Genomic DNA, 16,776 nt, shown 5'->3' with positions numbered 1-16,776 from the left:
GGAACGGAAATCGTGACAGGATGGCTTGTTGCCTAATCATCTTAATAAAAGATACTATTTCTTTACTTTTCAATATTAGTGGCTTCTATAAATTAACTGTAACTGTAAAGCTAACAAATGTAAATAAATGTCACCCATTTAATTTAATGATGTGGTGATGCAATTTTTCGTTAATGGTAAACGCAGCAGGCTAAAATATTTTTATCTGAATAATTTTTTTCTTTTTGCAGCTTATAATGATCATCCCTCCATGATTTTTGTTTTTTCTACTTAGTAAGTAATTTTGAATTTTTGGTTTCAAATCTCAAGTGTTTTTGTTGTTTTGTTTACTAATTTAATAAATTTTATTTTGTTCCATTATGTGAACATATTGATATAAATAAAGTAAACACAAGTGCTCATTGTTTGAGAATGAAGCGAAACATTAATAAAGTAATATTTTAAATATAATTTCTTTATAAATAAATAACATTTTTTCCGAAACTTGTGTAGTGCCTCAATCACTAAAGATTTTGAACTGTAATTTCTATATATTTTTCGATAGAAATGAATTGTATTGTACGCTAATAGCAAAACTGCCTACTTTTACGGTTAAACTACTTAAACAGTTGCTTATACTTGAGGTTGTGTCATGTTATTTTTATTACAATGCCATGTATCAGATCCATATAGTAAGACATATTTAACACTTGTATTGAAGATTCTATTTTTTTTTATACCATCAAGTAAACCTTATACTATTTAATGTAATCTTATTTATATGACAATAAATAATATAGTTAATTGTTTTAAATTTTAGATTATATCATGTCAGAAAACAAGTTACACTTGAGCATTGAACTATGGCTCCAAAAGTTGGATCTCCTAAGATATAAACATCTGTTTAAAGATTATAATGGAGTTGAGGTAAAGTTTAGTGCATAATTTCCTATGTTTTGCTAGCTGTTGTTAAATAAATTTCAAATGTTTGTATAGGTTAATTAGTTTGGTTTCATTGTATATAATTTAAGACTAAGAAAATTAAGTCCTAACCTATATACAAAATTTTTACTACATATAAAAATATTAAAAGAATTTTTATTATATGTATAAAACTTATTGTTCTATATGAACTAAGAAATACTTTGTTGTTAGAAAATTAGAAATACATAGGAAAAGTATTTTTATTAAATATTTTTCATTAGTTTATTTTATAGTTTGTGTTAAACATATTTGGAAATTGTTTCATTTTAAATGTGAAAATTAATCTTTTTTTTTTTAATAAAATTGAATAACAATGAAATAAAATTGAATACTGTATTGAAGAACGTATCCTTCTAGAATTTATCTTGGGGCAAATTTTTTCCGAGCTGTTTTAATGAAGTTAAAAATGAAATGGGGTTATTAAAAATTTTAAATGTATACCTAGAAGTACTGATTGATTTTTATAATGAGCTGTATTTAATTCAAAGTACAGTAATTTCCAGTATATTATCTGTGGATGTGTGGTTGTTCTTAGAGCAATGTTATTATCCATTATTACTTAAGCAATGCAGGTTATAGGCCAGTGCATATTATATATCGAAATATTTTTTTACCTAGCACACTATGCCACATATGATTTTACTACCAATAGATGGTGCCACATTCTAAACTTTGGATTTATTAGGATAGAAACCATTAGAGAACAAAGTTTCATCAAATAAAAATAGAAAAATTTTCTACTGGAAAAACAAATTCTTTAGATACAAATTTTTACCTCTCCATATACGACACCATATTTTATTGAGAAAACAATTATAGGGTAAACTAACCAGTGAAGGAACACTTAAGCTTCGCTTGCCTTTTAAAAAATCATATTAATTTCAAAATTCGTAATTTTAGTTAAATGACAGTGTCAACATATTTGTTACTAATTGCAAATTATGTAAAAAAATTGTAGAGAACTTACATAATATTGTTTTAAAGTTTTGGAGATTCAAATAACAAGTAGTAAGAAGACCAAGTGAAGGAACAGCTCTTACCAGTGAATGAACACCCAGTAAAGGAACACTTAATTTTGGTTATTTTTTAATGGTCTTTATGAATTTATAACCCATATAAATATTTAAAAACAAGCCTGTTCTTGAAATTATAACATATAAATACTTGGAAAATGTTAACTTTATTTTGTAATCATGAATTGAAAATTAAAGTGTCAGCATATTAACACATACTGTTCATTCACTGAGAAATCTATGCCCAGTAAAGAAACATGACTGTTCCCTCCCTGGTTAGAAGTTGTTTTTCCTATTTTGAACATACTTTTGATGCGGAACATCACTAAAGGTACAAGAAAATTAAAGTTTATCTTTTATTTTCATTAACTTAGAAAAAAAAACAATAAAGGAACACTTGTTCCTTCACTGGTTTTTAATCGTTTGGTGATCCAGTGAATAAACACCCCCTTATCTCAGTACTTTATTATGCTATGATGCTTAAACAAAAAATAAAACGTAACTTCAATAACTATATTTTGAATTCTCTTTTTCACAGTGAGAAAAATAAAACTATTACATGTAATTAATTCCACTTCAAACATATAAATACAAACACTCACCTTATAATTTTTTCAAAGAAGCAAGGTGTTGCAGAGATAATAACAAATTCAAAAAATTTTCCAGAGAAGTCTATTTGACCAGGCAATCCAAAACATTGCTAGATGACTTCCTATTGTTTGGCAGTAAGCTATTGTTATCAATCAATCTAAAGAAAAACTTTCAAATTCTTATTTTTAATCAATATATATGAAATGTTCCTTCACTGGGTAGTGTTCCTTCACTGGTTGGTTTACCCTAAATGAGAAATAAAATAACATTTTTAAATTAACCAATTAGGTATATATAAAACACAGGTGGACACACTATATCCCTTACTTTCAACCGGGGTAAAAAAACCTATCCTGAATGCCATTTGTGCTCGGCAGACATGGCCTCCCCTGTGCATATTCTGACTTGTTTGGGGTTCCGTAAAGATGAGGTCGTAATTGACTCCAGTCTTTTTATGGACTTTCTGGAGGTGTTTGGATTCATGGGAGTCGTCTAGCGCCACTAGATGATTCCGAGATTAGCAACAACATAAAACACAGGAATTCATAATCGTTTTTTGAACTTTTAATTTCAGGGATAATATATAAATTGACTAAACATTATTGACAATCTAGAGGGATAATAAAAAGCATAAATGACAGTAGAGCAGTTTATCTTGAAAATTACAGTATAAAAAGTCATACCCAGAACATATACTTCTGGAACGAAAAATAAGATTTTGTAGCAAAATATGAAAGTAAAAAAAAGGTGAAAAATATTTCTACGAAACAAGAAATTCTTTTATAAGAAAGAAAAAGAAAGTTTTATAAGAAAGAAGGGAAATATTTCCTGATGCAGGACTTTGTACCTATTATGTAAGTGTTCTAGTGTGATTTAGTAATTATGCACTATAAAATTAAATTGGCAGAGTTAAAATCATATAACTCAAATTTTTCAAACTGCAGTCGTCTGTGAATAATTAGCCTGCTTTTTTTTTTATCTCCAAATAATGTGGCATCTATCTGTAATTGTTTCATAGGATCTCTGATAAATAGCAGCAGCAGTTTAGTTGATGCCTGATCTCAGTTTGATCCAACTGCATGGCTTAGTCCAACTCTCTCCTAATTCTTAAATTATCTTTTTTACATTTGCTGTGATGCTGATTGTAAATATCATCTATATTGAAAAACTTCAACAACTAAAGGTTTTAATTTAAAATACAATTTCACATACTATTGTATTTTCTGATATATAAGTCATCTTTTCAAACTCCTAAATTGCAATGAAAGTTTTGAGGTTGAATTATACACTAAGTAAAATATTTGGGCCTTGAAAAAAAAAAAAATTTTTTTTTCTCAGAATATATTACACTAAGTTAATAAAATTTTTCTCTATTGCAATAGCAGATCTATAAAAAAAAACAAAAATATAAAACTAATATAATATAACACAGTTATAAATTTTATGTTAGAAGAATTAAAGTTTTTACACTATTCTTTTACATTTTTGAATGGGTACCATTGATTTGAGAAATCTTAATCACATTATACAAGCAATTTCAAACACTTTATTTGTATTATTCTTCTAAAAATTTTAATGATATTTTTCGAAAAAGATGGCTGCAAAGTGTCTTTAAATTATTATTATTTTATTTATTTTTTTAAATTTCTTTCATGTGAACTTAAGTACACAATAAAAGCAAAATCTATAATTTGAAAGCTTAAATTAGGTTGTTGTAAAATACTCCATTAAATATGGTAGATTTTCTATTGACTAAAGTTATGCATCAGATAAGTAAAATAATTTCCACTATATTCTAATGACACATGTTTGTATCCCTGAATTTATTTTTATTTATTTTACAGGAAATACTGTGGATGTCAGAGAGAGATTTAAAAAACATAGGAATCAAAACTGGCAGTCATAGAGCCAGGCTGAGTTCCTCTTTGGCTATTCTAAAAGATAAACATGACAAAAGTAATAATTTAATACTATTCTTGCATAAAAAAAACTCTCATCCTTTTTATTTAAAATTTTCTTTTTTATAGTCAATTTTGCATCATTTTGTAAAAATATTTTTGATCCATCATAGCTTTAAATATATTATAATTTTTACTCTTGCTTTTATTTTTAATAAAAAAAATCATTGTCTTATTTTTTCTGGTTATATTCTTAGTATTATGTATTGATATTAGATCACCAAAAAATTGAATTTTCAGTATACATGAGGAACTATGCTTACAACTTTCAAAAGAGCTTCTGAAAAAAACTTCAGGTACTTTTCGGTTAGCCAGGTACAAAAATGTAGACCTCTGCCAACTTTTATTTTATTTTCGTAAACACATATAAATAAAATTAAAAAAATTAAACTGAATAAAAAAAATTTAATTAAGTAAAAACAAATAGCTGAATTCCCGGGTAAACGAAAAGTACTAAACTTCATGATCCACGATAACAAGTTTAAATGCTAAAAGTATACTGTAGAAACACTTCATAACATTGCTCAATAAATCCTTCCTCACTTCTATTTAGTGATCCTATTTTATAATTCACCATAATTGGCAATCATATGTGAAGGACATTTTCAAAAATGTAAGTGACATTTAAAATTGTATCAATATCTGAGTGATATTTTCTATGTACTCTTAAAAAATGTATATAATGAAGTCCGATATATATTATAATTTCAAATTTCCAACCTGACTCTAAATGTTCAAAATATTGGAAAGTAAAATATTAATATCAATTATGTTGAATCTGCAAATGCTCATAGTGTGACATTTCATAATAATGTTGAATTAATCTCTTAACCTTTTTCTTTCGACATTTAACATGATGAAGCCATTCCTGTCTCCTTATTGTATCAGCCATAAGCAAAGGGTCAATTGGAAAAAAATGGATAAATACTATACTTTTGTTTTACTCAGTATGATCTGTTTCTTAATTTTAACTGATGTATTTGTTAATGTTTAATTTTTAGGTAAATAAATTCATTGAATACTATTAGTATTTTTCAACTTTATTTTCCCATATGCTGGAGTTGTAGTTGTAATTAAAATTATGATGTTTTATAGAAGAAAAATTAAAAATGTTAATATAAAATTTTTTTTATTGTCTCTTTTTAGTGTTTAGACAAAATCATGGCTCACCTAATTTTAGTGGAAACAACTCTCCTCATACTAGGTAAATTATCATTATCTTAATTTTTAGCAGTTTGCCATCTTTTTGCATGTTTTACAAATTGATTAAATTTCCTAGTAAAATAATCAAATCTCTTAAAAGAATAATAAATTTAATTATGTGACAACAATATTGTGTTTCAGCACAAACAGCAATATTTTTGTATTATCATTATAGCATTTCACCAATACAACATATGAGTTTTTCACGACATGAAACGGGAGTTCGGAGCTGGCCTTCAACAAATCCATCAAGTTCTCAAAGCACCACCCATTGTAGTCCAAGATCTAGTCTTGTAAGTCTATTAAATATGAATTTAAATAGGACAACCTAATTTGTCGTTAAGATTTTATTCTATAGTTTATGTATTTCAAAATAATTTATAATTACCATTCCTAACTATGAAGTTCTTTACTTGTTACTTTACTTATTCTTTACTTAAAGTACTTAATTATCTATGATGAATCTATTCCTATGACTGGGAAATCTTCTTGATGTTTCAAATTTTAAAAGATGCCGACTTACTGGTTTTTTTTACTACAATTTTTAAATGAATTTGAAAATACGGTCAAACCCCACTATAGTGAACCTTCAAGGGACCGAAATTTCGGTTCACTATAACCGGGAGTTTACTATATCCGTACAGCAAACAATTTTAACTAATTTTTCCGAACTGCTTCATTTAATTACACATTATTTAAATAAAGGAGAAATAAAAAGAAATGCAAAAATGCTTAAAAAATGTAGTGGCAAAAATGTGTTAACTTTTATTTTTTATTGCTCTTCGTCTTGTGTACAAAAAATTTAGGGATGGGAAACTGAGGTAGAAGAAGCAAACAAGAAAAAATGCTTATGGATACATTCCACTCAATAGTTGGTTTTAAAAATCGGTATGTGTATTTTATGTAGAAATTTCAAAATTACCAAAAAATGAAGGAAAAAAATCAGTCGAAGACAGAAATAAGTTCATAACATCCAATTTCCTCTCTTCTTTTGGTTCATTATATCCACAAAAAATAATATTACATGTGTATGGCAAGGCACAGGAGCGAACATTTCTTTTGCTATTTCCGTGAGTTCACTATATTCCGTGAGATTTGACTGTATATTTAAAATACCTAAAACTTATGCTTAGAGAGATTCTTTAATGTTCACATAATGCTAAAAATAATTAGTTACTTCAATGTTATGTCACTGTGGTTTAAATATTGTAGAATTGTATATATCTTGTAGAATTGTATATATTGTATAAATATTGTACAATTGTAAGTATTGTATATATCTTTTCTCTGGAGAGAAAATAATAATCGTAATTTTTTAAATACTTTAGTGTAGAAGTGTTACTAAAATGACCTTAGATAGGATTTAAATGTGGTTTTGCTTGTTTATTTATAAATATTATTGTTTTGTATTAATTTTTAAAAAAGGGTTATGTTGAATTATGTTTTATTTAGGAAGGATATCCTGTAACAGAACATAACGCTACAGAGTTAAAGAAAGCGTTAGAGAGAGAACTGAGTTTGGACAGCTCAGATTTGAAAAGTCACGCTTGGTATCATGGTACCATTTTACGTCAGAGAGCCGAAGAGCTGGTTACCCAAGATGGAGACTTCCTTGTGCGTGACTGCATCTCACAACCTGGAGATTTTGTCATTACTTGTAAATGGAATGATATTCCTTTGCACTTTATTATCAAAAAGGTAATGAATGTTCATATATTTATACTGGTTCATATATTTAAAAATTATATATATTTAAAACTGAGGTCCAAAAATAAGATGAATACATCAACGACCATGATAAAATGGGATTTCATTTGTATAAGCTAAATGTTGGTGAGGGCTTTATGACTTTTATTGTTGAAATTTTTCAGATAATTTTAGTAATTATAAATCCGCTGTCTAATCAAGACTTGAAGTTTTTAATTTTGATGGCAAATATTTTTGTTTTGTAGACTTTTGCTTATTTCAAGCTTTATTTGTATGACAAAATTTTTGCTTGCGTATATATGTTATAAGACAGAAGTTTGATATGAATTAGTGTGGAGCATTGCTTACTTCTCTTTGTTCATTTTACTTGACTTGAATTATTGAAAATCGTTGGGCATACACTAGCATGCAAAAGTCTTTGGTCAAATTCAATATTGTAGATGGTTGATTGGAAATGTAATAAATAATGTATAATTTTATTCCTAAACATTCTTAGTATTCTTATCAACCAGAAAGCAAAGTTAGTGCTTTGAAAGTCACTTTAAATCAAATGCAATTTTTATATCAGTCGGGTATTTGTTTTTCATTAAGCGATTTTCTTACATCTAAGAAGTGGATGAAAATACAATGAAAGATACAATTTTAACAAATAAGCATTGGTTTTGCATATTTATTAACAGAAATCGTGATTTTAACTTTAATTTAATATTTACATTTATTTTTGAAGAATTAGTTCTTACAAGACTCAATTTATATAAAAAAAGAAATCTTTAACTGAACTTTGTGCAAAGATTTAAATTTAATCCAAAGAAGATTACATTTTTCATTAAATTGCAAAAAAAGTAAAAATTCTGAAATCAAATGTAATATATATGTTGGCTTGACTAAATAAAACTGAAATCATCTTTACAAAAAAAAAAAAAACTGCATGGAAAGGTTAAAATGCCTTTCACGTGTTAACCAAAAACTTTTGTACTCTAGCGTAAATTTCTTTAAAGAAATAAATTCAATTTATGTAAGAGTAAGCAACCAAATCCTTTTGGGGTATGCTGAATGTGGTCTCCCTGGTCAATGTGCAGTCCCCACCTTGTAACCAAAATAATGTTAATTGTCTATGCAATGTTATCATGAAGTCTTTAAAATGTCCAATATATATATTGTATATATTATACATTCAATATATATATATATATATATATATATGACAGTAGTTAGATATAAATGAGTGATGAGCAATGCTTATTTGTCTTTGTTCATTTTATTTGACTTAAATTATTGAAAATCATTAAACATAAATTTTTATTTAAATAAATAAATTCTATTTATGTAAAAGTAGGCAACCAAATCCTGTTGGAGTATGCTGAATGTGGTCTCCCATTGGTCAATGTACAATCCCCACCTTGTAATCAAAATAATGTCAATGGTTTATGAAATGATATCATGAAAACTCCAAAATGTAGTTGCATAAATTCAATCGAAAAAATATTTTCTTCAAACAAAACGTGTCCGAAACAAACATAATTCTATTATTTATTTCAAAATTAATAATTTGTGTTAGTGAAAAAAATTTAAAAAATAATTTTTCAGCTGAAAAATTCAAAATCTATTTTAATTTAATATTTAAAGAAGATGTATGTATTTTTTTAATTTGAAAACATTTTACATACTTTTTGAGTGTTCAACATAATATACCATACTTTGTGATTTAAAGCAAATTGCAATTATTCTTATACACTAAGAGATAATCAGGTTACTCAATTCTAACAAAAGCATAATTAACTGCAGCTCTCAGAATACTAAAATGTATTTCTGCCTCCATCTTCTGTAAAAGATTGTGCAACCCTAATTTGTTACATTATCATTATTAAGTTCAAGTCGTTGCTTACTTTTTAACTATCCTTACTTATGTTCATTGTTATGTATCTTTGTTATGCTCAAATACTATGTTATGTATTAATATTATTGCTTATAATTAGGGCTGCAAGTTTGTCGCAGGAAAAAAGACCCCAAATTCGCAGAAAATTTTGAAAATTACCGAAATTCTAAACATTAAAAAAAAATTTATATAAATGATGCAAAAGACAAATATTGCGCAAATAATATAGAAAGCTTAAAAATACACAACAAAAGTATTTCTTTGAATTTCAAGCAATATTAATATTTTTATTTAAACTAACAGAATTTTGGTACAAAGTATTGTACATTGTCAGATTATTCTCATTTATACTTCGTCTTTCATCACTTAATACATTTTTATACTTAGAAAATGATCTTTCTGCATCAACGCTGTTTTTAGGCACCGACAAACTTCAAATTGCCAATTTTGGAGCGTTCGGTCTTTGATTTCCAAAACTCGATCAATTTTCCTTCACCAACGCGAAATTCCTTGCCCGCTGCTTTGTAAGAAGTAATTGCTGTGAAAACTCAAACATTCTGCATTCAAACTACTAGTTACAAGTCCCTACTAACTACTAGTCCCCCCCTTCATCTAAGAAACTGATCCATATTTAAGAAATCACTAGAAGCCGCCTAGGAAAAATTAATGGGATATGTAGAAAGGCAGTAGAAATTTCATTGCCAACTGCAATAGCATCTATAACAATTTTTCTGTCAAAGATTTGATTTACAACATTTTCTTTCTTTTGTGATTCCAATTTCTTTTGTACTCTTACTGACTTCAGGAAGGTAATTACCCTCCCTAAATGTAGAAAGACCACCTTAGTTGACAAGATTGTGATTATCTCTTATCTCTGAACTATTTTCATGTCATTTAGCTATTGATTCACTCCCCTAAATGTCTAATCAATTTTGCATGTTCAATTTAAGGTTCAGGAAAATAAAAAATTCTGTTTAATAAAAATAATAAATAAAAAATGAAAAAAAAAATCAAATTTTAAGCAATTTTCGCGCAAGTCAAGACATATTGAGAAATTTGCGGATTTTTGGAAAAAAGATGACAATTTCGCGGAAATTCGCACCGCGACAGACCTGCAGCCCTACTTATAATTAACTAAATTATATTGTAGATAAAAATATAATAAAATGCTTACATTAAGATTCGTTTATTTATTTAGATTAAATTGCTAATCTGCCTTTTTCAACTATTTTTCAACAGATAATTGTGCAGCCAGATACAGTGTATGAAAGAATTCAATTCTGCTTTGAAAAAGAAAGTTTTGACAGCATACCCGACTTTATTACATACTATGTAGGCAGTAGATGTCCATTATCAGAAAGTTCTGGCGTTATAATTTGTCGCCCTGTGAATCGAGTCATGCCATTATCGTACTATGCCTCACGCTATGGAGTTCAGTGCCAAATTCATTATGTTGCCAAAGCTTTAGAAAAAATTCCATCTACACCAACCAGTATTTCCATGAATCATAATGCCATGATAATACCAGATGATAAACCTTCAATAATACCAGTTAGACCAAAAAATCTTATTACATCCTTCGATGATAAAAAAAGAACTGAAAGTATACAAACTTTGCCAAATAAAAAGAGCAACCAATCATCTAACAAAAATAGTAATTTAGTGAGGATGGGCAGTGATCCTTCTTTAAATTCCCAAACTGAGAAACGAACTGTGGAGCCGAGGCCAAATTCCGGTGTTTTCAATTCAGACTCTGTGATATCTGTTCCTATGAATTCTAGTGATAAGCCACCCCCTAAACCTAGTCGTGTTCCCTCGAAAAGATGCTCGCAGAGGCCTGTCATTATAAAGAGAGAAAGGAAACTTTCACAAATAGACCCAATAGACACAGAAAATTCTATTCTGATTCCAAGTCCCTCTGTTGCTCATTTGTCTTATGAAAGGCAACAATCAGAAACTAGGTTTTCATTTTTAGATAGGCCTAGTGTTTCAAGCTGTGGTTCCACACCTGACGTAGATTCACCCCAAAAAGAATTTACAATTCCGAGCATGCAACCTTTGTCTTCATTCGACCCACAAACATTTCGATCTCATTTGATAAAAGCCGAGAACGCTCCATTGGAAGGAACAGTGCTATCAAAGATACGGAATGTATTGATGTCTTGCTCATCTAAAATATTAGCCTGTCATTTAACGAAAATTGATTTGGAAGTTATTCAGAATTTTGAAGAAATCGATCTTGGATTGGGTGTTAACAGTGGTCTGGAATTGTTTTTGCTTCCACAGGGGGAACGATTGATTAAAGATTTAAATGAAAGGTAAAGAGTTGGTTATTTTAGGATGCGTATAATTTTTAAAAAAATAAATTATTGGTAATTCCAATATTTATACAATTATATATTATAGAAAAATAACCTAATATTCTGTTTAAAGCTTTTCTGTTGGTTCTTCTGTTTCAATCCTGATTGTTGAGTTAAAGATTATTATTGATTTCAAATTTTATAATTTTTTAACACTTACTTAAGTTTAAGCCTTGACATAACTATCGAACATAATCAAAAAGCTCAGTTGACGAAGTTTCTAATTTTAGTGAATTTGAGTAAGTTATCTTTAAAAGTTGTATGTCGTTATTTTTTGTTACTTCGTTCAATCTCCATGCTTTCAATTTATAATTATTATGATATAATACACAAAAGAATATGTTGATTTAGTCCTAACTCTTTTTACAAGGGAAAATTATGGTAGATAAAATCAACTCCCATTCAAATATTACCCATTACAATGGAATCGTAAACAAAAATATATTTCATCTTAAATTATTAGACTTTTTTTCGGTTTCAGCTTTTCTTGTGTGGAAAAGAAAAGCTTTTTGAAGAAGTTTGCTTTTTATTTAAAAATTCAGAATGCATAACAAAATAAAAATTATACCCATGTTTTTTAGTTTGTGCTTAAGCTTTCAACTGGCAAAATCTACAATTTCCATAGCTCATTCAAATTGTTCACGTTTTAGGAGACTTATTCTTAGCATCTTCAATATATTGGCCAACAAGAGCTAGATTTTTATTTTACAAATTTACTTGAACTTTTGAACTATATTATTTAGTACCTTCGTCCATTAATATCAGCAAAATTTAGAGACTAATTTTAAAAAAAGAGAAAGATTTATTAACTTTGTATCAGATTTAAGCTAACATTATGTTTATTGAGAAATTCAAATTTCTTCAGAAATGTCATATAGGACTTTCTTCCACTAAACTTTTTCAATGTGCATGCCTTCACACATACCAAACAAATTTTTCTTATTCTATTTTTATAAAAGTAGTATATAGTGAAGAATATTTTTCCAGAAATATTCATTCATTAATGGAAGCCAATCAGTTGACAATAAATATAATAAATTTTGTGCTTATTTCTAATATATTTTTTTTCAATGTACATATTCCCTTTTCACAGAACTGAGAGCATTAAACTGCTTATAGCAGTCTTAATTCTCACATCTCCTGAGGAAGAAGAAAGAGTTAACTTGCTGAATAAATGGATTGAAATAGCTATTGAAACTAAAACAACTTTGGGTAACTTATATGGCTTCACATCAATTATGCTCGGTCTTACTCTCCCAGAGGTAATTATATAGATTCAAATTACAAAACTTGTTTTTACTTTCCTTTTGAAAATAATTACTATTGATACATATGTAACAAAATCTGCATAGTATGATTAAATTCATTTAGAGTATACTAGTTTTAAAATCTTAAATTGCAGAAATATTTTGTACTACTATTATTACATTATGTACAAAAAAAAAAAAGGTCTTTATGATAAATATTAATAAACTATCTATAAATGATTTTTCAAAATGATATTATTACTAGCACACCACTAGATCACTTATAAAATCTCAAAACTTTGGTTAGTAATAAATTTTCATATATGTGCGCCTGAAAAAAATTATATTCTTAAATTATATTTCAAAATTAAAATCAATTATGTAAATAAGATTACGAAGAGATGCTAACATATAGTAAAATTTCACTAAATTTGTTGAGGAGTTAAGGCATAGATGCATTCAATATGTACTTAGTAGCACTATATTTTGTCATTTTAAATAAAAGATGCACTCCAAAGAAAATCCCACCATACCATGCATTCAACCACAAAGTTTTAATTAAACCTCACAAAAGTTAATGACTTATCAAAAGTAAAAATTATGTTGTTGAATAATTGTGATCCTATATAAGAATAATGGTTATTGTAAATAGAAAGTTTTATGCATCAAACACAGTCTATTTCAAATTGAAATCTAATTCTTACTCGTAACCAAGAAACACTTTGTTGAAAGTGTATGATCTATTGCAAAAATTGAACAAAATTTAATATTTTCTTCTGTACAATGCCTAGAGAGGACCAATAAAGGGAAAGTGGATACTGAAAAAAATTTTATGTATAATGAAAAATTCAAAATTCCTATTATTCCATGTCAGTTAAAAAGCTTTTGATACCTATTGTCTCAGGAATGTTAACTTGTATCGAACTTGATTTATATTCAATGTATATGTTATTTTTTTCAGATCCTTGGCTTGCATTCCACTTGGTTAGCTTTGAGACATTCTTTCACGGAGATTGCTTTTGCATTTGAGACAAAATTACGACCTGCATTTAAAGCTCTTCACAATGCCACAGGATTAGAAGCCCCTAATACTTGCTTCCCTTACATTTTTTCTTTGCTCTTGATTTTGCAACAATACATCTCTGTGATAAAGCACATATCTGATGAAGGTCTTTCTGAGTCATCCTCCAGTACCATCCTTAACTTTTACCTCCCAGGGAGTAATTCTTCTGAAGACTTTGGACTTCAGCTTTTGGCCGACCACCTGGAAACAGGACGAAACATCATGCAACAGTTTCCATTGTTTAGAATGAATGGAAACATGTCTTTGACAAACATCGGATATGACAATACTGTATTGGACATTTTTAGGACTGAGTTTCACATGCGCACATTATGGGGATATAGAGGCTCTGTGGTTTGCCATGAGGATAGACATAATATTTTCAGAAAAGTTGTTTATTCTCTTTATCAAAAGTGCCTTGCTGTTAATAACTGAGCTTTAGCTATGTAATCTTCAGCATGGCAAAAATAGAATAGAAATTTTATTTATAATTTTAGCTTCAAGAGCTTTTACTGTCCGTCCACCATAAGAAGACCAAGTTATAGTACGAGCCCATTAGGTGAAATAGAGGTCATGTAAAAACTAAAACTTAAGGCAAATAAAAAAAATAATGGTAGGCAGTTGGTAACTTTATGCCAATGGTGATTCTCCGGCTCAATGACATCACCTGGTCAAAATGAACACATGAAAGGTTAATCGTCTTCTTATGGTGGAAGGTCAATATCTTGTAGATACTATTATTTTTGCTAGTGATATGTATTTTATATAGAGCCAAACTATTTTTAGATATTTTATTATGATAATTACAATTTTTTTAACTCTTTTACAAATAGACATGTAAAACTATTTTGGGAACTTTTGGAATATTTTTATATTTGGAAATATATTAACAAATACTAATTATTAGAATAATTTTTTAAATACATGCATAATTGTTATGCAATAGTTGCAAAATGATATTTTAGTAAATATTGTTAAATCATCATTAGTATATCTCATTGACTATAAGAGTCATATTTATTTATCCTTGACTGGAAGTCATATTTGATTAATCTTACTTTTTGAAAAATAAACTTTCCTGTTTTTAAGTTAATATTGTCACTTCAAAAATAAGACAAAGGGTGAGTTCTGTGCAGAGTCAGTAGAGTATAGTCCAAATCTCTTCAACTTTCGAGTTGCAAGCTCTATTGCTGGCTTTCCAGTTCATACATTATACTTTATTTGATAAAAACATTTCTTCAATATTTAGATCAATTCTGTTTGGAGAAAGTTATTATACTATATATTAAAAAATTAACAAATAATAACATCTGATTCATCATTTTCAAAATCTTGGGCCCCATTCCTACAGCATCTAGTTCAACCCATCTGCCTATATTGCACTAATCATATACTCAATTACCTAACGCAAATTTTAAATAAATTTTCATTTCAATAAAAGTATTACTGTAAAAAAATCATTTTGCACATTTAGATAATAAAAAAATTATTGTGAATAAAACATTGTTCAAACAATTAATTTAACTTAAATAATTTATTTGTATGTACTATATATATGGGAAGGGGTCTCCATTACATTATTCCACTGATTCCATGTTACATAACTCACCCCCAAGTTTTTGATGAGTTAGTATTTTATTTCTAATTTGATGCAAATCAAACAAATGCATTTATAGCTTATAATATTGTAGTAATCACTAACTTCACAGTGAATAAGTTTTAAGGGATTTTACTTCTTCTATGTTAACCTACAAATAATTATATGTCCAAAATTTCTTTATTTATTCAGTAACTAATTAATATTTTTGAATAATTTTTGCTTCATTTTATTCTTTGAAATGCATTCTGCTGAACTTAGTTACCAAGTTTTAAATTGAAAATTGGTAAATATTTTTAAAACCCTAATTTTGAAAATATTTTAAAAATCCTTACAAATTTAAAATTTAGTAGTTGAATATATTTCATTGAATAGAGTAAACCAAAAAAGATCAATGGGGTACTGAATAAATAAGAAAATTCAGATTATACAATTCTCCATAGGTGAACTTTGAGGAAGTGCAATCTCTCTTTGGTTTGAAGAAAACCCTTAAGTGCAATTTTTACTATATTTTGAACAAGAGAGTTTTATGCAGTTATTATTGTTTTCCAAGATAGTGTGATGACAACACTTTTTCCTTTGTCTTTACCAAAAATTCATCTTTATGAGGTTCAAATATATTTTTTTCACTGCATACATAGACTTCAGTGAATGAAGTAAAAACCAAAAAATAAATAAAATAATCAGTATACAATTTTTACTGGCCTTACTGTGATTCGAATATTATCGCACATATGAAGGTTATTTTATGAAAAATGTATTGTTGTCTAACACTGTTGATATTGAAAGTTTTTCGTTTCAAACAATTTCAATCTGTATTCTTCAATTTTTTTTTTTTTAAAAATCAATATAATGTATTTTACTGAATACAAAACTAATTCATTTAACTTATTGAAAGAAATTAGTTTTTTTATTATCAAAATTTTGAAATAAAACTATATGTGAACACCAACGCATAGCAATGGGTTCTCATACATCATCTCAATTAACTTGTCAAACATGTATTAATATTTACATTTTTCTATTACAATCACTTAGTTTTTTTTTAAAAAAATTAACTGTATCGGAAAAAAATGTGCAATTTAAGAAAGAATAAATCCTTTAAATGTCATCTTTTTATTTTAATAACATTGAATAAGCTTCTAATAAGCTTCTGATCTTAGTGGACCAACACAATCATCTTATGTATCATACCTGT

At 27.7% G+C, this 16,776-nt stretch overlaps 1 protein-coding gene across 1 annotated transcript; it reads left to right on the top strand.

The window, feature by feature from the left end:
- Positions 1-98: 98 nt before the first annotated feature.
- On the top strand, positions 99-16,413 carry LOC107439635 (breast cancer anti-estrogen resistance protein 3 homolog). The gene is made up of 9 exons (XM_016052300.4): positions 99-273; positions 800-906; positions 4,412-4,523; positions 5,672-5,729; positions 5,904-6,021; positions 7,181-7,426; positions 10,551-11,629; positions 12,765-12,933; positions 13,880-16,413. Exons 2-9 carry the CDS (start codon positions 808-810, stop codon positions 14,414-14,416), a joined length of 2,418 nt encoding a protein of 805 aa, XP_015907786.3. The 5' UTR covers positions 99-273; positions 800-807; the 3' UTR covers positions 14,417-16,413.
- Positions 16,414-16,776: the final 363 nt, after the last annotated feature.

This window comes from Parasteatoda tepidariorum, chromosome 1, assembly GCF_982258835.1.
Source record: "Parasteatoda tepidariorum strain Cologne lab strain chromosome 1, Ptep-v5.0, whole genome shotgun sequence".
In the NCBI taxonomy this organism is placed as follows: domain Eukaryota; kingdom Metazoa; phylum Arthropoda; class Arachnida; order Araneae; family Theridiidae; genus Parasteatoda; species Parasteatoda tepidariorum.
This window is presented reverse-complemented; position numbering and strand designations above follow the sequence as displayed.

Excerpts from the sequence above, each read along its gene's own strand:
- LOC107439635 (XM_016052300.4), top strand. The coding sequence starts at position 808 with ATGTCAGAAAACAAGTTACACTTGAGCATTGAACTATGGCTCCAAAAG. Across the intron at positions 907-4,411 it reads AAGATTATAATGGAGTTGAG|GAAATACTGTGGATGTCAGA; the intron begins GTAAAGTTTAGT and ends TTTATTTTACAG. Across the intron at positions 11,630-12,764 it reads ATTAAAGATTTAAATGAAAG|AACTGAGAGCATTAAACTGC; the intron begins GTAAAGAGTTGG and ends CCCTTTTCACAG.